Source organism: Taudactylus pleione, unplaced genomic scaffold, assembly GCF_031769625.1.
Source record: "Taudactylus pleione unplaced genomic scaffold, aTauple2 ptg000726l, whole genome shotgun sequence".
Lineage (NCBI taxonomy): Eukaryota > Metazoa > Chordata > Amphibia > Anura > Myobatrachidae > Taudactylus > Taudactylus pleione.
This window is the reverse complement of record NW_028285128.1, coordinates 10,333,610-10,354,705: the sequence shown is the minus strand read 5'-3', so window position 1 is coordinate 10,354,705 and position 21,096 is coordinate 10,333,610. Positions and strand designations below refer to the sequence as shown.

At 43.3% G+C, this 21,096-nt stretch overlaps 1 protein-coding gene and 1 non-coding gene across 2 annotated transcripts in view; both read left to right on the top strand.

Annotated features, from left to right (window-relative positions):
* Positions 1-4,756: 4,756 nt before the first annotated feature.
* Positions 4,757-21,096, top strand: part of LOC148477345 (ran GTPase-activating protein 1-like) — a 59,011-nt gene continuing 42,671 nt past the window's right edge. The window contains exons 1-2 of the mRNA XM_088456943.1: positions 4,757-4,812; positions 4,987-5,166. Coding sequence (XP_088313069.1) covers positions 4,771-4,812; positions 4,987-5,166 — 222 coding nt within the window. The 5' untranslated portion in view covers positions 4,757-4,770. The remainder of the gene's footprint in view (positions 4,813-4,986; positions 5,167-21,096) is intronic.
* LOC148477346 (U1 spliceosomal RNA) lies at positions 10,052-10,216 on the top strand. The gene has a single exon (XR_015872521.1). It is a non-coding gene; the product is annotated as a U1 spliceosomal RNA (small nuclear RNA).

The window sequence follows — 21,096 nt, the reverse complement described above, 5'->3', positions numbered from 1 at the left end:
TTCTTCATCTAGGATCCCTGCTGGATTCTCAGAATCTGAGAATTCTTCTGGCGTAAGACGGAATCTCCTCTCTTCCATTAGGAGTACATGGTTGTCTGCGCAGTCGACAGATGTCTTTACACTCTGGGATGCATGGTGGAATGGGCTCAGTTCCATTCCAGGCCTTTCCATAATTGGCTCATCTCCAGATGGAATGAGTTTTTTCTGTCGGATAACTGTTCAAACGATGATGCTCTCTCCGGAGGCAAGTCGGTCCCTGTCCGGGTGGCTATGGCCATCTCTTCCAGGGTTTTCTTTGCTAGGGACAGTGTCTGGACCGAATCCTTTTCAGTGCAGTTGGACGTCTGTCGATTCCACCCTGTCAATTAACTTACTCTGGCATAACTCTTGTTTCCCGGTGAACCTGAAAAGGTTCAGTCCGACAGGGTCAGGACAGTGGCTTCCTTTTTAGCAACACTGTTCGTTGGGTGGCAATGACAGGTATGTCACATATTCGGACATAGTCCGAGGGTCTCCTCCCGACCATCTCGGCAGCGTTCATTTCAGGAGCTCTCCATTGGGAAGCGGGAGTCCTCAGCCGTCACGACGTGCATCCCGGGGACTAGTCTCTTCCCCAAGAGAGGTTTCATCTCCTGGTGAGCAGGGGGGGCCCCCCTGAGGTGACCCTCATGGCCTTCTGACTTTATCACACTAGGGTGTTACAGTTCAGCTCTGGGGATTCTGAAGCAAACTTCAGCGACTCTTTGTCGGTGAAGTGGTCCTTCCACTTTGTGTACCTGTGTTCTCCGGTCTCCCTTCTTCCTCGAGGTCTTTGGAAGTGTTTTCAATCGAGACGGAGATGCTTTCCTGCTGGTGGCTCCTGATTGCCCCAGATGTCAGGGGTACTTGGATCTTCGGAGTCTCTACATCGATACTCCATCCCTGATGCTTCACTGCCCGGACCTGTTGTCTCAGGGTCCTTGGTTTTGCCTTGGACCTGGGTCGTTTGTCTTTGACTGTGTCCTTACAGTGGTCTTACGGCTTCCCTGGCTTTGTCATCGTTGGAATGATTAGAGCACATGGATCAGCTTTTGCTGGGACCTACCACAAACTGTGGCAGCCATAAATCTTATGGTATTGTACCTGTCGATACAATCCTCCGGTGTCCAGGATTTCCAGATATTCTGGCATTCCTTCCGGCTGGCTTGGGTTTCACACTTGGCCTGGTCTTCCTGACAGTGCGGATCTCTACACTGTCAGTATGGTTAAGATATGGAATTGCTTCACTCTGGTATCCAGTTCATCCTTTGGAGTGTTTTCTTGATTATGCCTCCATTTGTCCTCCCTAGGGACTCCTTGGGAGTAAGTAGTGGTTCTTCGTTACCTCCGGGGACAGTCAATGGAACCGCTGGTTGTGATAGCCATTACATGGTCTATTGCTTAGGCTCTCTCTTTCTCTCAGGGTGTTTATATCAACCAGGAGAGTGTCTGAATTGGGAGCGTTCTCATGTAGCTCCCTCTTCTGGAGGGCATCATGTCAGGGTGGGAGTTGCTCTCGCCCTGTGTTTCTTCTTAGTGGTTTTCAGGTTCCATATTATTCTGGAACTTATGGTACGGCCATTCTGTCCCCAGTCCTCTCGGCTGGTGTGGCCTCATTGACTGTGGTCTGGCCTCTTTGGATTTATGTGATCCGTTCAGGTTCCTTACGGAAATCGGACTCCTTATTGGTGGTCTGAGATTTCTGGTTTTCACAGGAAAGGATGGCCGGCCTATAACCAAATGTTGACTTGGATGGCCTCGTAGGTCTTCCTCAGGGGCCTACCCATGGGTAGGCCTTCCTGTTGTTGATGCTTGTTTTTTCTCGGGCCATGTGACCCTCGTGTGCGGCTCGCTGTGGCGCCTCGGCTGTTTTGCCTTACTAGGTGGCCACGTGGTCTTCTGTCCACACCTTTTTAAGGTTCTAGGCATTGGTTTCCTTTGCCTCTCAGGATGCTTCCTTTTTGGCGACGGATTCTCCTCTCAGCACAGGAGCGTCCCCACCCTTGGTTGAACTGCTTTGGGACATCCCCAAGGTCAACCCTGTGGACCCCCTATGGACCCTGAAGTAGAAAACAAGAGATATGGTAAGAACTTACCTTTGTTATCTCTGTTTCTACGAAGTCCATAGGGTCCACAGGGCGCCCGCCCTGACGCACCTGGCTTCATATGGGCTGTGTGGCTGGTCACCGGTTTTCCGTCTCCCATTTCGGTGAGTATGGTTATTGAGTGTTCCAGTTTTCTCTCTCTTTTTCTCTCCTCCTCCGGCCTTTGGCTACTTACAAACTGAGGTGCCTCTGGCTTGGGGGTGGGGTTATAGGGAGAGTGGACCCAGTGCATCCTGGGAGCTAAAAGCTTTAACTGCGTGGTGCCCGGATTTGGTTCCCAACCTATACCCCAAGGTCAACCCTGTGGACCCTATGGACTTCGTAGAAACAGAGATAACAAAGGTAAGTTCTTACCATATCTCTTGTTTTTTGTATGATACCAATTATTGTGAACATCTCTTCTTATTTTTTGTTTAATATAAATGATCTTATTGAATGATAAATTTATATGTGGAATCTACCTCACGACAATATTAATGGAATGTTGGCATGATGGCAACGCTGTTTTCCAGAGCCTTGATTATTGGCTGATGCGTATTGTGACGCATTTATATGCCGTAGTTCGGGTTCTGTAGAACCGCGGCACCATGGTGACAAAGATAAAATTGATTTCATTATCATTGTCATTATCTTTATTTAAATATATGAAAGATTCCCCTAGTTGAATTTGCCATGTGATCGGATTAGATATGTTATATACCTGAGTTATATACTATCTATTAATGGAGATTAGCAGCGCATGTTATACATGTAATATGATTATTCATTGCATAGCAATCTGGGGGATACGGCGCCGATATTATGTTTCGGCTTTGATGACACGGCTTCCAGGTATCTGAATCCCATATATACACAAGCCGAACGGTTTGCAGGATCTGACTCGGAGGCTTCGCGTCACCTTGACCACCGGGAGATGATTGGCTGCAGTCTGTTCCGGATCACGTGATTATGTTAAACCAATCAAGAGCGATTCAGTGAACTCTCTACCACGTGATTATGCTAACCGAATCAAAGAGTGCTCTTGTTATATATTGAGATCTGTCATTCTAGAGTCATGTGACTGACAGGAGTCACATGACCCGCGGAAATAAAAGAATAAGTATTACTAATTTTTTCTTTTATATGCATTGAATAGATTACGATGTTTTAGATTGTATTTAAATATTTAAAACTTATGGGATTGCCTTATAAATGAGTCTATTGTGACTAATAAAAATGCGTATGCAGGATGGTTTTTTATATTTGAATGATGTGATTATGCTCATGTGCAGATATTTATCTAATTAACTAGTATATATAGGGAGATTTGCGACCCTGTATACATATGCTCCTGAGGAAGCTGGGCTATCTTGACCAAGGGAAACGCATTGAGCCTTTTAGGCCACTTGGATTTTATCTTTGGACTCCTGGACTTTATCTCTGGATACTATTGGACCTATTTCCTCAAGTGACTTTCAACTGCGGCTGATCACCAGTGGACTACCCCTAGAGCACTCTAAATATCTCGACTGAGTGCTTGTTGATGCCTGGGGACTTACTACAATGCCTGGTAAACTTTGCTGCTAATATTATACAGAGGAGGTCCTAATTCACCAAGAGATTTGGGAGCTTGACAAGTGGCCTTATTTTGTTGTTTATTGTAAATGTGCACATAGATGTTTGATTTTTTGATTAACAGAGGTTTTTTTTTTACACACAATTAAATATCTGTTAAATAAATTTTATGAATAACCGTCCTTCTATTATTATACATATATAGTTTATCATTTACAGCCTGCACTGGTATACTTATATATTATGCTATCTTGTTCTTGCCTTGCTTGAGCTCTCTGCAGTATACATATATAGAAGAGGGGAACCTAAAACCGTTCGAAGATGTTTAAAGTGCCAAAGATCTAATGGAGGCTACGTATTACCCATGGTCCGGTGTACCACAATGTCTTTAGCGGAAGTATAAAAATCCTGTTTTCAAATGTTCAAGCTACATATTGTTTACATACGTTGTCAAGTAAGCAAGCATACCACAAAGCAGAAAGTAGTTATATGGTCACTAATATGTAGATATGAAGGGCACCTTGATTTCTCCAAAATGGCATGTTTTGAAAACCACTAACTGCCAAATATTAACTTTGTTTTTTCCTAAAGTCTTTCAATGTCTGTATTCTGGTGCTTTTAGATTAAACATTTTTAGTTACCGTAAGTTGGGCACACATTAGACGATGTACAAACAATGCAAATCGAAAAGGGTTTCCCATGAACTACCAGAAAAACGATATAGTGCATACACACTGTGCAATCTTACAAACAACAGAATGATATTGTATATTGTACATCATCTGGTGGTTAGATTGTTAACTATATAATGGTTACATATTGCCTGGTCGTTCGGTAGAGCGTACAAACTGCACGATGTGGTAAAAATCATTTACAACATCCTCAGATTGAGCAGCATGTAGGGCCGACCAAAAGAAGCAACGAACGACTCAAGGGAGTGCGCGATAGTGTGTGTACACTGGACGATTTGAGCGATTTGTCTTTCCAAATCGTCAGATCGCCCAAAATATCGTCTAGTATGTACCCAGCTTTAGTTGTAACTCTAATTATTATTATTATTTTTTTTTTTTACCAGAGATGTCATTGGAGTGATATGTTTACTGGGAGATTGAGATCTGAAATTCCACCAGCACTTGTAAGTATGTTTATTTATGACTTGGCTAATTTAGTAAGCAAGGTGATCTTTAAGGTCTTAAATTTGCAATATGTGAAGTGATGAATGTGGATTTACCATTTTATTTATATCCGTATTAAATTCCAGAGAGTAGGATGTTTAATCGTGACTTTATAGCCATCTCTTTTGCAATAGACTTCCCTAGGTGAAGCACTCATCACTGCCAGAGCTCAGCTGATGGAACTTGATCTGAGTGACAATGCTTTTGGACCAGATGGGGTGAGAGGAATTGAGGCTTTGATCAAAAGCTCCACGTGTTTTACACTGCAAGAACTGAAACTAAACAACTGTGGAATGGGCATTGGTGGAGGAAAGGTACATATAAGAAGCTCTTTCAAATAATTTTCCTCATACTTTTGCTGTAAGGACACAGACGCTGCTGGCCAATGAGGACTCAGTCTTGCTTGCTCAGGCTCTTCCCCTAATTAATGCCATTTATTTTCTATTTGCCCTCGCTCTATGGGGTATATTTGCTAAAGTGCGGGTTTTTAGAACTGGAGATGTTATCCATAGCAACCAATCAGATTCTACTTATTTATTTAGCACCTTATAGAATATGTTAGCTAGAATCTGATTGGTTGCTATGGGCAACATCTCCACTTCTAAAAACCCGCATTTTAGTAAATATACCCCTCTGTGTCTGGCTTAGTGAGCGACAGGCAAAGATTTTTTTTTTCTCGTAAAGGAATAATGTTTTTCATCTCCCTAGGCCCATTCTGAATGCAGCAGTGTAATATAGATTGTCATCAACTCTAGGCAGTAGGTTATTAGGAATCCATGTCTAAGACAAGAGGTGCTAGGTCTTAAATTTTTGTGGTCCACATTTATGACTGAGCCCTGAGCTAAACCAGTTTGTGATAGAGGTAGTCACATGGAATATTTGTGCTTTCTTGTACACGTGTCCTGTAATGAACCTGCTTCTGTGTAATATCAAATGGAATATTAACAATTCTTATTCATTATTTTGATTACTGTTCTCCTTGCATATAATATGTATATTTATTATACTGCGGTTAAATAATTTTCTCTGAATCCGTTGGGAGACTATGGACCTTCTAATTGTTGCCACTTTATATTCTAAAGTGTTTACCCAGCCTTTTTCCATATCCCTATCCTGCACTTATTTTTCTAACTAAGTTCCTTAAGAATCTAAAAGAAGACAGCAATATAACATCTCCCTGAAAAAAAATAATTTTAAGTACTCGATAAGGAGAATTGGGGCTGATTCTGAGTCAGATGCAATGCTGATCATTTTCAACTGGTCATGCTACAAAGTCACGAAAAAGTTGCACAGAGCATGCATCAAACGGTCTGCACATACAAAGCCCGCACATAGACTCTGAATTGTTTTGCAAATGTAATGGGCAGTGACACGGGGGGTGGCTAATTAGACACACAGAGATGGTCCGTCTTATGGGAGTGTCTCGGACGTGTTACAGAAGTGGTTGCGGACTAACACGCACAATGGCGTTCATTGGAGGCCATACTCTGGAGAATGGAGAATCTGTACCTAGCATGGGCTGGTGCTACCAATTGTCATGTCTAAAGATTCACCAAGCCGTATTTCAATGTATAAGTCTTTGCACATTAGGTAACACAAATGTACATCCGGGAAGGGTGTGTAGTGGTATTAGTATAAAGTCGTAGACACGACTGCGGCAAAAGACGCAGGCACGTCCAACTCAGAATCAGGCCCTTAGAGCGTTAAAGGAATGAATAAATAATAAAATATGAAAATCCCATTTTCTTTGTCATCTTATGTGGACACTTGACTCCTTTTGGACACTCAGAGTTGCATTACGCTACACCACTGGTTCTCAAACTCGGTCCTCAGGACCCCAAACAGTGCATGTTTTCCAGGTCTCACAAAATCACAAGTGAAATAATTAGCTCCACCTGTGGATCTTTTAAAATGTGTTTTGTAGGCAAAAGAGAGAAAAAAATAAACTCCTTTTGTTTGTATCACTGTATCACATGTAATTTAAAATTTAACTTTTATTGTTGTCATATTAAAAATAAAAATTTAGAAAATTGTGGCATAAATTGCCCATTAGTTGCACAGAATAGAGTTGAAAAATAGTATACCCACACTGTTGTCAATAAAAGGCAAAAAAATAATTTGATTAACTAGACAAATAATATATCATGAAAAATGCAGAAAGTGCTAGTGCAATTGAAAAATATCTATTGAATATACTGATTATCTGATACTAAATGGAGCAACCAATTTCAATCAAAGTGCTAGTGCTATTAATTATATCAATTGATTATATACACAATGGTATCTAGAAAGGAGAGAGAGTGCAACGTGCAAACATGCGTAAATCATAAGAATAAAATGGATAAAGCCCTCTATCAACTAGCAAGTTCACAAGATTAGTCAAAAAAGATATTTTTTGTCATTGTTTTTTTTTTTGGACAAGAAGAAAAAAGTCATAAGGCAAAAATGAAATAAATATAGACAAAATTGTCATCAAATAGAATAAATTGATACATATGTCACCAATCAGTACAATAACATTACGGACTTTACAGCTCTGCAGTAAATAAATATGTTTAGAATTAGAGGCGTCCTGCAATGTACAATAATTTCATATTAAGGAGTGCTGATGTTGAAAATAGTGCCTGTGTGCTTACATGGAACAGAGATCTACTGTTGCCAGTCTTACACAAGTATTGGACTGGAAATGAGAGTCCCTGACCACAGACACAGTGAAGAAACAAAAGGTACTTTCTCTGCTGTCAGCGCAGGCAGTGTATTCTCCCTGTTACCATGGCATTGCAGGGTAGAAAATACATAGGCTGATGAGAGTCTTGTGAAAAAAGATTGAAAAGATACCTGACAGCACAATTGCGGAGAGAGGGTAAATCTGCCTGGAGCAGCTGTCCGTATGTCTGGAGTTCCTGTGTGCATAGGACTCCCGTGGCCTGACAAGCATTTCGCCTGAGGGCTTTTTCAATAGGGCTCACGTGTTAGTGTTGATTCCGGGGGTAAATACGCATCCAGCTATCATATGATTTTTGTCTTTTATTGACAATAGTGTGGGTATACTATTTCTCCTTCATCCACTAGGGGACACTGGAGTTCAAGACAGTGGGGTATAGACGGTGGTAGAGTAGAGCCTGGCACTTTAAATAATTCAGAAGTGTGACTGGCTCCTCCCCCTCTATGCCCCATCAGCCCCAGTTTTAGAAATGTGCCCGAGAAGAGCCGGTCACATAGGGCTGAGCTCCAGCCCACACTTAGTAATTTTACTTTTATTTTAACTTTATTTATTTTCATAGCTTCAACGAGCATTGAGGACAGGCTGACAGAGTGCTGCGTCTGTCAGCCTGCTACATGGAGGCATCAGGAGGACCCGCCACCACTAATAAAGAGTGCGTGTCCGGGTCCCAGGCACCCTGGCAGTAGCTCAGGGAGGGACACGCCACAGCTTAATATAGAAGCTGTGTCCGTGCTTCCCTATGCCTAGCCGCAGTCCTGATGCCAGCAGCTGGTAAGTATAGCTCTGTTCCCCTGACTAGCGGGGGACTGAGTTAGATCTGCGGCCCCTCCGCCCCCTCCCAGGCTCATACAGTCCTGGATTCCTGTTATAACGCCGCTAGCGTTATTACAAGGGGCGGAGCTACCGCGCATATAGCGCGGATACCCATCAAGGGAGACTGTTCAGACAGTCTGTAATTACATAGGTTCGCTCTGCACTGCCCTGCTACGAGCTGCTGGCGCACGCTCTTAACATCCCTGCACTGCTGAGTCAGCGCTGGCTCACTTAAAAGAGTCTGACAGCGCTGTGTGACTGCTGCCGATGTGATCTCCTCCTCCCTCTGCTCTATGCCATAGTGGTGAGCAGCAGGGGTTAGTTTATTGCCGGTTAAGACCGGATGCAGTTAGCGCCGGGGCTCTACTCCCGGCAGTGAGGGGGCGTGGCTTAGGTCCGGCAGCCGTTACTGCTCCCGGGGAGCAGGCGCCGCATATTTTTTCTAGCCTCTCAGTTGGCGCGCACTACAGCGCAGGCATATGCAGAGACTGTCACTGTACAGAATACAGGCAGTCTGTAACTTTGCAGAGGCAGCTGCTTGCAGTGCAGGGAGAGGCGTAGAAGTTTGTGCCTGAAGACGCTGCACTCACTGTACCGCTGCTGGAGTTAGTTCCAAGCACATTTGTCTACCTATGACATAATGCAATATGGGTAGCTTTGTATACATGCCTACATGAGTTAAGTGTATGTATGAGTATATATGTGTATATATACGGGGCTTTCCTGCTTATATATACTGTCTGTTAAAACCAGTTTTGTTCTATTGATGTTTCCAATGATAAAGCGCGGCGGAATACGCTGCGATATATAAGAACTGTTAATAAATATATAGATGAAGAGGACCTATGTGTATAGTCTCCCCTGTGCATAGCTGTAGAATCTAGATAGAACCTAGTTTGGTCTCTATTATAGTACAATGCTGAGGCATACTGAGCTGATTCCAAATTATGCACGCAGTGTAGCAGTCTTCCTGCTTACTTAGTCACGCAGCGGAATGGTCCATATAGAACTTGGCTCATCTCTGTAGTTCCTATATGGTGGTCAAATTCCAGCAATGAACTTGTTAGTACTTTATCTAGCAGTAATGTACTTCTATTCTGTAGGGGAGAGCACTTCAAAACTGTCGACCCCACAACTATCCTAACTGCTGCCCTACGTCATTGTGATGTCACTGTGTAGAGATAGTTGCGACTATTTTACAATTGTCTATCTCAAGATGGCTGCTGGAGTCTGTTTGATTAGGAAATGAATCAGTACTCACTAATGTCAGATGTTATTGAAGCAGTACCTCTACATATCATGGGACCCGCCGCCACTATTATAGAGTGAGTGTCTGGACCCCTGACACTAGCTCAGGGAGGAACATGCCGCAGCCTAATACAGAGGCTGTGTCCATGTCACTTTGCCCTCCGCATGACAAATATGCCTGTATATGTTAAATATAATGCAGTATACTTCATTGACCTGAGGTTGTCCTTTTGATCCCCACTTTGAAAAGGTGGGTTCAACTGGAGCTCAAATGGCTCACCTGATAAGGCAAGGACAGAAGGCTCCCAGGATCTATACCAGTCTGGGACAGCGCGCTGTTAAAATATCAGGCCTACAGAGGATGGACACACGGCACATCAGCAGTCTCCCTGCGTGGAGGTAAGCCACAGTTCATATTTACCTGGCAGGGGAGATACCATGATCACAAAGGTGGTTCTCTCAGGGCGAGGCGCATCCATTGCACTCTGGGTGTGCTGACCCCCGATGATTTCTCAAAATGCGGAAATCTCGACTGCATAATTTGTGGAAGTGGGGGACTGCGTTCACGCTTTCTCCTGGATAAATTATCGTTACCTGTGACCTTGTATGAGGGTACATGTATACAATATATATATGTATGTATCGCTTCTTATCCTTGCCATAAAGGCAAGGGTAGGATTTGTTCTTATCAGTTTTATATCTGATACCTTGCATATTTTAAAAAGAAAGATACTGCAATTGGAGGCTGGACTCTCCTGCTGCCGTGGGTTGGTACAACAACTTCGATTTACACATACTATGTATGAATGTATTTGTTATATGTGTGGGTATGCCTATGCTTCCGCAGTCATTAGGTTACCTCTAATTCCACAGATGGGAAGCCAGCTGGGATTACCAGAAGCTGTAGGCTATAATATATTATATTGGCTCTATAGACTAGAGTCATGTTCTGCAGTTTACATTGTGATAGTCACAATTCCCTAAGGCATGGCTTCTAATATGGACCATATACTTGTCTGGGAGCCTTCTGGTAGTCCACACATGTATATAAGATAGGCACTTACACCCTTCTGGGGTTACAGTTTTGTTCCTGTCAGTTTATATCTACGGCGCCCCCTTTTCGGGGGAGTTATTATTATTACAATGTATGTGTATATAGGTGTATGTATATATACTCGCTTTGACAAAGGGGCACGTATCCCCCGAAACGTCGGCCTGTTTGTTTCAACATAGTTTAGATATACCTTTTTGATCACTATTTAAGTCTCGGAGTGCCGCTATTTGTGGTTCCTACTATGTATATATTTATATATTATATAGAGCATAATGATCTCCTGGTGCAGGAGTCTGACAAGTATACTTACTATGTTGACTTCTCATGCAACTATTTGTCTAAGTGTACGTGTGTATGTATACCAATATATTCATGTTCTTCGTATGACTACTTCCTAATAATTGGGAAACACCTGTTTTTTTTTTTTAGCCCTAACTGGGGTTTTCTTTACAGATATATCCATTCTTACTTGGGATAATTATTGTATTCTATGTCTATGTATAGGTACCTTTCTCTGTATAGGTTCCTGTACTCCATATTATTGTTTAGTCGCATATCTCAATAAAATGAGGCTATAAAGTGGCCCCTGGGTACATTCCTATCAGTACATAAAAATCCAGATTCTATTCCATCCTCAGGGCTTACTTGGTTAAATGACAACAGACCACACTTCTGCTCCTGTGCCTGAAGGTCTAGGGCCACCCGCCGAATAGGCAGGGTCAGGCCTGGCTTGATTAGATTGGTGGGTATCCAGTAAATCATGGGCCCTGCGGTTCAAGTTTAATCCCTCATTGTGAACACTATGATTGTCAAGGGTCACTGGTGGGATCCATCATCAAATATGTAATATTGCTATGTGTATCTTGACCAGTACAGGGTCTTATTTAATTCTTTCACTATCCCGCCTCTTGACTAATACGCACTTAACCATTATAAGTGTTAATGTACTAATACTTACTCTAGCAGACCGTGCTTGGGGTATATGTATAATCTATATAAGGATACACATCCCTAATGGAACAAGCTCAGGTATAGAGTCCTGTAGTACGACCTTCTTGTTACCACTAACATTTTGCTAGTTTTCTACAGTCTCTCCTACGGCAACATCGCCAGACTGAAGACTGTGCTATGGAGCATTGGTTTTTAGCCCACTGAAGCTACTCTCTATTCCCGATGTGACGGGTTGCTGTGAGATGGAGAAGGTCAGTGACATTCTACATAGTTTCTAGAGGGCTTCTGATTGCTCACAGGTAAGCGGTACCCCACTATTGCCTCGGAAGATGCTCCGATTTCATGCAACCTGACACGACATAGCCGTTATTCTCCCTTATGCATCCTAGCTGCAGACTTAGTAGCCATCCGCTCTTTTTAGCAGTAGGCTCTACACTTTAGAGCTTTCCTGGCGTGCATAGTTCCAACATTGAGAATGTCACTTTATTCTTCTGTTGGGGTTATAATGGACTGTGACTGTAGCGCCTTGGGGGTTATGCACTTCTTTATATTAAAGCGTGACAGTCATTATGTTCCACGCAGGGGGCCTGGTTGGTTTTCCTGTTCAGTACTGTGAATATTTTCATCACACTGACAGGTACCTGATGGGTACCTCTATGGTTGTCCTAGTTCTGTAGCCTTGCTGTATGGTTGCTTCCCTATATTGGTAGCTCTCACTGGGTGACTGTTGCATCCGTGCTCTTTAACTGCTAGGGTAACTGGGTTGTTTTTATACTATGTTCAGGACAGCAGTTGATACTGCCTACGCACTTCCATCATGTTGGATGTTGTTTGGAGTTTGTTGTTGTGGGTTTCTTTTCAGGTCGGCACAGTGGCTTGTGCTGTAAGGTCTCCACCTGGGATGCCCCATACACTAATTCGAGGCCCGCCCCAGGCAGTAGTAACCACTCAATAGGCAGACAACTGATGGGCTGCCAGACATTCTGCCAGTGGTCTGGTATGGAGATTTACAGCTGCAAGGTTTCAGTTGCTGTTTTTCCCTCTGTTTCTGAGTTGATTGTACTGCTGTCTGACGCTCTGAAAGGAATTGTGGTCTCGATTCTTTCAGAGCTGCCTCTGCCTCATGTCATTGGGATCTCTATCCTTATTGGAGACTTCTATGGTTTCACTCTGGTTGCCAATGGTCCAGGGCGACTGTTCGGTCTTGTCTTTTGCTCCCTGTATACTCTTGTTAGGAGTCTGTGGACAGGATCAACTCTGTATCTGTACATTGGTATTGTTATATGTATAACTATATGAGTTATGTCCAGCAGTGCTGGGATTCTGCTGTCTTCAAATTATACAGCTTCTCATGTTCAACTCTGGTTCGTGCTTGGTCTGTTTCGGCTGAGCTTACGGTGTTCAGCTGTTTTCATCTGCGGTTGTTCTCTTGCTAGCAGTATTCCATTCGATTTACGCTGTAAGGTGTGGATTTTCTATGGCTGTTTAGCAAGGAGCCTTGATTGTCTCCTCTGCTCTACAACACTTGATCTTCAGCTCTTGCCTTTCCATTAGGCCTACGGTTCTTGGTGATCCCGGTTTTCGGTTTTGCCAAGGGTTCGGCAAGTTCTCCGCGCTTCCCACCCGGGAGGTTGGCTTTGGGACGTCCCCACTGTCTTGAACTCCAGTGTCCCCTAGTGGATGAAGGAGAAAACAGGATTTTGGTACTTACCGATAAATCCCTTTCTCCGATTCCACAGGGGACACTGGACGCCCACCCAGCGCTGCGTACCTGCCATTTTGTTTGGTTTCTTATAAGGTTGTGTGACTGCATGTGTTCCCTGCAGTTGGTTCCTCTGTTCTCCCTCATTCGGTCTTGTTCCGTTCTGTGGTCCTCTCCTTCTCCTCGTTTTCCTATGGTCCTCCGTCTCCTCTCGGGCTCAGTTCTTAAACTGGGGCTGATGGGGCATAGAGGGGGAGGAGCCAGCCACACTTCTGAATTATTTAAAGTGCCAGGCTCTACTCTACCACCGTCTATACCCCACTGTCTTGAACTCCAGTGTCCCCTGTGGAATCGGAGAAAGGGATTTATCGGTAAGTACCAAAATCCTGTTTTTTCAATTATTCTGTGCAACTAATGGGCAGTTTATGCCACCATTTTCTAAATTTTTATTTTTAATATAATAACAATAAAAGTTAAATTTTAAATTACATGTGATACAGTGTGCCTCAAACAAAGGAGTTTTTTCTTTTTTCTCTCTTTTGCCTACTAAACAAGTTTGATTACTCCTTGGGAGCACCTTTTCACCATGGTATATTTATCAATAGATTTTTATTTAATTAATTACACTTTATTGAGGAAAATCTCTCTATTGCCTGTGCTGCGTCCCCCCCTTTTCCACCATTCCCCTTTTACCCTCATATATATGATCTTTTAAAATGTGCCAGTGAGTAATGATTACACCTGTGCACCAGCTGGGTGACCTGCAGAACGTGACCTGTGTGGGCTCCTGAAGACTGAGTTTGAGAACCACTGCGCTACACCTTTCATTCGATACTGTCATCCATAGACACAATACTTTGAGCCTGTGAAATTTGTTAAATGTGTGCACCAAAGACCCAGTGGCTGCCCAACTGTTGCTCAGCAGAATTGTGTACTGCACCACCAAAAGGAATGACCTGAAACATAGTTGTTTATATTGGGAGGAACGGTGCTTTCTTCCACAATGTAACAGTGGCGAATCACACCGTGTACCCATCTAACAGTTCTCTGGCTGAAGCTCGACCCTTCTTTTTAACCACTTGCCTGGCGTGGTTGCATCAGATGCTATCAGTAAGAGACACCCACTTGGCTACTTATGGAAGCTAATCACCCGGCCCCTCTGCATCCTTGTCTACTCCCCCAGTGTCTGTCATGCAGCCACTCACTGCTGAATGGGCAGCCCGGCAGCACTCTTAACTCAGTGGCTGCACTGAGAAGCAGCCGTCAGGGGAATGTAAGTTGACCAGCCCTCCCCATTTATACCTGGCGTCTGCAGAGAGGAGGAGCCACTGAGGAAATGTAAAGTCGTAATTACCGATTGTCAATGTTTCTTCTTCAGGGTATATAGGGCTCTACAGCCAGACGTTGGAGTGTAGGTGGTGGATGAGGACACCAGGCACCACGCAGTTAAAGCTTTAGCTCCCAGGATGCATCGGTTCATCCCCCTATACCCACTAGTGATGTCTAGTGGGCCGGCTTCTGACGGGAGGCGTTCCCGTGGGAACGCCCCCGTCAGGGAGGCACGCCCACCAAAGGGGGCGTGCTGTCAATCAACATCGACAGCACGCCCCCTTTGATCAGACACAACGAGCGAAGGACTTTCCTTCGCTCGTCGCGTCTGGCGCATGCGCACGACGGAGCTTCCTCCGTCGTGTGCATGCTCAGTGCAGACCATCGACCCACTTGCGATGGAAGTTGGACACCACCTGGAAATGAAGGTTTAATAAGAAAACCAGCCTTAACTTCATAAAACACTTGGGGCCAATTGTAATAGGGTGAGAGTTTAGAAGATGTGAGAGCTTGGCAGTTAACTCTCATATTGGTCGAGTTTTATCTTCAAAATGGGAAAACATCTGGATGAGATTTTAAATCGTGAGTTTTTTTAGTCTAAAAAATATGCAACTTTTCTCTGTTGCTTTGTTCTGGGACTCTAATACATTGGCCAAGATTAAAAAGTATGAGAGAACTCACATTTTCAAAACTCTCACCCTATTGCATTTGGCCCCAAGAGTGGGAATCTGTAGTATAGTGTTTCAAGCTCAGACACTCTCCAAACCGTGGGAATAGTCAAAAGGAAAAAACGTTTTCCAAGTGAGAAACTTTTTAAATCCACTGTTTCAAATGGCTGTAATGTTGTCGATACTAAATTCAAGTTTGAATGGTTTAGTGGAAGACTTGAAAGGTGGTAACTTTTGCGCCACAGCTTGCAAGAAAATATGAGCCTCTGGAATAAGTTTTACCCTCTTCTGGGAGATCACAGATGAGACAGAAATCTGAACCTATACAATGCTCAATTTTTAACCAGTGAACTACAGCATCCTGTATAAACAGGAGCATCCAGGCTAACTAGAAAGAAGTACCGGTAGTTGGATACTTATTTTTCTCAAACCAACTTAAAAATTGTCCGGATACTGTGATAATTAACCACAGAAACAGGTTTCCTGACTCTGCACATGATTTCCACCATACTATCAGTTAATCCCCGTCTTTGCCAGGATAATGGCTACAACAACCAATTGCATTAAACCTTCATGGTAAAGCAGTTCTTGCATTATAAAACCTTGGTGCTATTACCTGTACCTGGACCCATTTTTGTTTTACCTTTTTGAGGATATGTGGAAGCATATAGGGAATAGATAAATCAGGTGAACGTTCCGCTGTACCATCATAGGTTCTCCATGAAACGCCTGCACGTACCTTGTCCTTGGCCGGAAGCGCTCCACTTTATGGTGCAGCTGAGACGTCAAAATGGCAATATTTGGCTGACCCCCATCTCTCCACAATCTGGAAGATGTTTGGGTGAAGGGTCCACTCTCCAGGGTGGATGCCATGCTTGCTGAGGTAATCTGCTTCCCAGTTGTCTATTCCCGTTATAGACAACTGGCCATATTGCAGGCACATTTTGTTCTGCACAGCACATTATCTTGCTGGATTAATTCATTATAATGAGAACTTTTTTTGTGATGGTACGCCACCACAATGCTGTGTTTCTAGAATATTTAGGTAGTTTTTCACCCTCTGGAAGCCACAGACTCTGGAACCCACAGTGAAGTGCTACAACCCACATAACCCTGGAAAAAGTCTGTTGTCACACAATTGTCTAATTCCAAATGGGAAAGGAACAGCCTCTCTTGAGACTGTCATCTTTCATAGTGTTCATGCTAGAAAGGGGCAATTCTGCGCATGCCCATAAAGGGGGCGTGGTCATGAAAAGAGACATGTCTTTAAGACACTCCCCCTTTTCATCACTATTGGGGACGTGCCTGGGATGACCCCCAAGCTCTCTTGTCTCTGAATAGATACCGGGCGCTTATGCCTAGCATCTGTTCACCACCAGTGATCGATATACCGCTGTTTTCTACCACCCGCGGGACACTACGGCCTGCGGGTGGAGACGGCCACGCCATGTTGTTTTAACAGGGCACGGCTAAAAGGGCAGGGCGTATTCTGTCCTTTTTGAAGTTGGGCATGGCGCGGCGCCCCACTAAAACAGCCTAGCGGGAACACTACTTCAGTCACTAGAGTAGCAACCAACGTGTTCTATGCAACAGCCTGATTTGATTTCTGGACAAGTGACAACTTTTTTTTCTGGAATATTCATGAATTAAACTATACCGCCTCAAAATTGGAGACTCTCGTACAGAAAACCACTGACTTCTGACTAAGCGTTGACAAGATTTTGGTACAAGGCTATATTTTCCTCTGGAGGAAACACCTGCAACTGACGAATGTAGACAATCAGATCCTTCAAAATCTGAGTAAAGACTTGAGTATTTGTGCAGTTACTTGGCAATGCACCTGAAGCATGTTGGAGACATTGTAGCAATCATTTAAAGGCAAAACCAATCTGGTTTTGCCTTTTTAAATGACTGCTAGTTTAAAACATCAGCCAGACTCGCAAGGAACCCGCCGATGCCTGCAATTCTCATTTACCCCTTTGCCTTGATCAAGATTTCATCCAGGTAAGGATGAAATTTTGACAGTCCAAAGGGCTGGGATTAGGAGGTCTTGGAACTGGAAATTTTGAGTTTAAAGTGCTAACTGAAAAAGCACTGGAGACCTTCCCAGCCTGGAACATTCAAGTAAAGCATCCATGATGTTCCTGTTTACAGTGTATTTGTTCCGTTTCACCGTTGATTGCAGATCTCGATTTTTCCATCTTGAATCTATCCACCGAACATGAATGTCTAATGGCTTAAACCCTTCTCTGCGGATCTCAAGTTCCACTCGTCATCTGCATGTACACTAAAAATGCGGATGGAGAGTGGGACTCGTCATCTGCTGTGAGAAGGGTATCCCCTGTGCCCGCCCTTCCCTGCAGGGTTTCGAATCGCTTCATTGCTGGGCTTTTCAGCTTGCCTTTTGCCAGCTGCTTATTTCACGCCGGGCTTCACATGGGCAGCAAGGGGGCAAGTCTCGGCTATTTTGCAGAAGCCACATTGTCACTAGGGCTTGAGTATCCTGAAGTATTTTCTTGAACAAGCATTTTCTTCTGACTGACTTCCTTGCAGGCCTTACTTTTTTTTGCAGTGTCTCTTGCTTGGAGTCTTCAGGAGGTTTTCTTCCTCCTTCACTGCTGACTAACTTTAGCGATCTTCCCGCTTGTGCCAGAATGAGGGTGCAAGTTCTGATTGGCGCCAATTTTAAATGGCTGGAATCCGATTGAGTGGGCTTGAATCTTTTTAGATTAAAGCCCACTACAACCATAAGGAAGCATTGTATAACCATCCAGTATAGATAAGAATGCTTTCGCAATATTAAATAGATAATAACAGAATGAAGATACCACAAATCATATTTACCAATAGTTGGGGTATTAAATCTATTGAAATATATTTGGTGTTACCTACTGATTCGAATATACAGAGAAAAAGATAATCAGTTTTTTTAAGGTGCACTCACATCCTCAAATGGCCTATAGGGCCGTATTCAATAAGCGGCGATATTATTGCACCCGCCATAATATCGCTAGTTTTTCTGCGATAATTTTTCGCCAATTTGTCATGTGAAAATGGAGAAAACTTTTCTTCATTTAAAAAAAAAAAAAAGTGGGGGAAATGTGCAAAATCCTATTTTTTGGTAAAAATGTGGGGATTTCTTACAGAACCCTTTGGACAACTCCCCTACTTTAGCGATAAAAAAATATCATAAATTGCATACTTTGGCAAAAAACGTCTGCTGATATTTCGGTCAAATTTTTTATTTCCCGTGATAAATACGTTTAATGTATTGGGGCTAGTATTTTTTGCGGTTTTTAAAAACCACCTGCTCCGTGCGATGTTTAAAACACTTGGCGCATCCTTATGGCCCTCTGAAATACCATACCCAATACATTAAACATATTTATCACGAAAAAAAAATAATTTTGACCGAAGTTTTGTTCTTTGTTCGCCAAAGTACGCAACTTACAATTTTTCTTTTCACTAAAGTATCATTAGAGGGGCTGTCCAAAAGGTTCTGTAAGAAATCCCTACATTTTTACCCAAAAATAGGGATTTCGCACATTTTTTTCGCCTGCCCTAGGCTGAAGAAAAGTTTTCTCCAGTTTTTAGGCGAAAAACGGCTGTTTCGCCAACGACGGCAAAAACGTACGCTTTCGCCTCTAATTGAATACCGCCCTGTGTATAAAAACAATTTTTATTGGATATACATTAAAAAACAAGTATCCGCTTGTCTATATATAGTAACAAGAGTACTAATGTCCTACTCTTTGTTGTATATGAAAATAAATATTTTTTTTGTTTTTTGTTAAAAAATTGTCCGTTTAAATAAGGTCATAAAGCGAAATATAATAAAAATTATTTAGCAATATAGAGTGATAATATTTCTTTTCTTTATTTGTGAATAAAGAGATATTTAAAACCACGGCTGTGTGCTGTCTTTATTTATATGTATAATAAAATCTTGTCACTTTGTGTGTTTCCAAGATGTCTATTATTTTAAACTTGATACATTTACTGCAGGGATATTTAAGATACAAATGTGTCAGAAAATTCTATTTTTCATTCTGTCACCCAGAAATGTATCAATCCAGAATCTGGCTGTACTTATTCAATCCATGCTCTATGATCGCATATTGGACCTCATTCAGAGTCTCTCGCTAGATACGGTCGCTTGTTGGAAAAAAGGGTCCGGATATGCAAATCATGCGCTCGCTCTTTGCGGTGTGAGGCCGCCTCTATGTCTTAGCGAGCTACGGCATTTTGCGCTCGCAAGTGTTTAAAGACTCCCCCTTGTCACTTGCAGCCCACGTCATCTCCGGGCAAAGAAGGATTAATCTGGGACATCGTGAGCCATCTGAGCTGCTCGCAGCGCTTGAGGTAGACCTTACCCTCCTGCAAGCACTGCGAGCAGTAAGAGTAAAAAACAACACAAGTCCCGTGTGCCATGACGCTACTTTGCTAATTATGCACTCCCATTAAACTCCTTTCTAACGGTCAGGCACGCGTTCGCACATCCACTCCCCCGTTCACAAGCACCTTAACCTGTTACCACCCACAAACGGTGCAGTCTGTTACTCAAAGTAGCGACATGTCTGTGTACTACGAGCTCTCGCTTCTACATCGCAGCTGCTAGTTTGCGCATGCGCACTACGAATAATACGCATGCCCAGTTGTGACCATCGCTCAGAGTGAGCGAGCGGGAGCTTGCGAGAGACTCTGAAAAAGGTCCATTATGCTGTTCTCTGTGTTTTTGATTAATATACAGGGGGCTACATCAATATCACTTTCCCTGGCAGCAGGATAAGTGTATGTATGCACACACAAAATTGGACATTTAGGGCCTGATTCAGACCCACTCGCAAGCGGCTGTCCGCTCGCAAGTGGGTCGATGTTCTGGACTGAGCATGCGCACGACGGAGGGAGCTCCGTCGTGCGCATGCGCCAGACGCGACGAGCGAAGGAAAGTCCTTCGCTCGTTGTGTCTGATCAAAGGGGGCGTGCTGTCGATGTTGATTGACAGCACGCCCCCTTTGGTAGGCGTGCCGGGGGCGTGCCTCCCTGACGGGGGCGTTCCCACGGGAACGCCTCCCGTCAGAAGCCGGCCCACTGACATCACTAGTGATGTCAGTGGGAGTGATTTTGGCTCTGATAGAGCCAAACTCACTCCGGAGCTTGCGGTTGAAAACCTCAACCGCAGGCTTCGGCTCGCAGTTTCGATGGTCGCGATGATCAAGACCATCGCGGCCATCAAACTGCACGCTCGTATAGCCTGTGGGTGGTGACCCACAGCTATACAAGCGTCAAGGAGGACGCTCCATTTTCATGGAGGCCGGCCCTCATTCAGAGCGTGCGCTCTGCTCAGAGCGTACGGCTCTGAATGAGGGCCTTAGTCTCTGCTACGGAGAACTGCTATCTTTATAGCCTAAACGCTTGTGTGCTAAATAAATGATTAAGTAACCCACAATTAACTTAACCATCAACTGTCTGTGTTAAACAGATGGGAATAATTAATAGAACAAGTAAATCTATGAATACAGCCCTCATAAAGTGCTATTGTTAATGACTATATATTATGCTTATAAAGGATGAATTATCCTGATGATTGATTTGTAGAATAAAAGTATCAACATATCTATACTATATATATATATATATATATATATATATATATATATATATATATAAACATGTATCCTAAGGCTTGTGGTGATGAGGATTTGTTATTTTATATAGATCTCATAATATGCGAGCATATAGCCTGGATTGAAT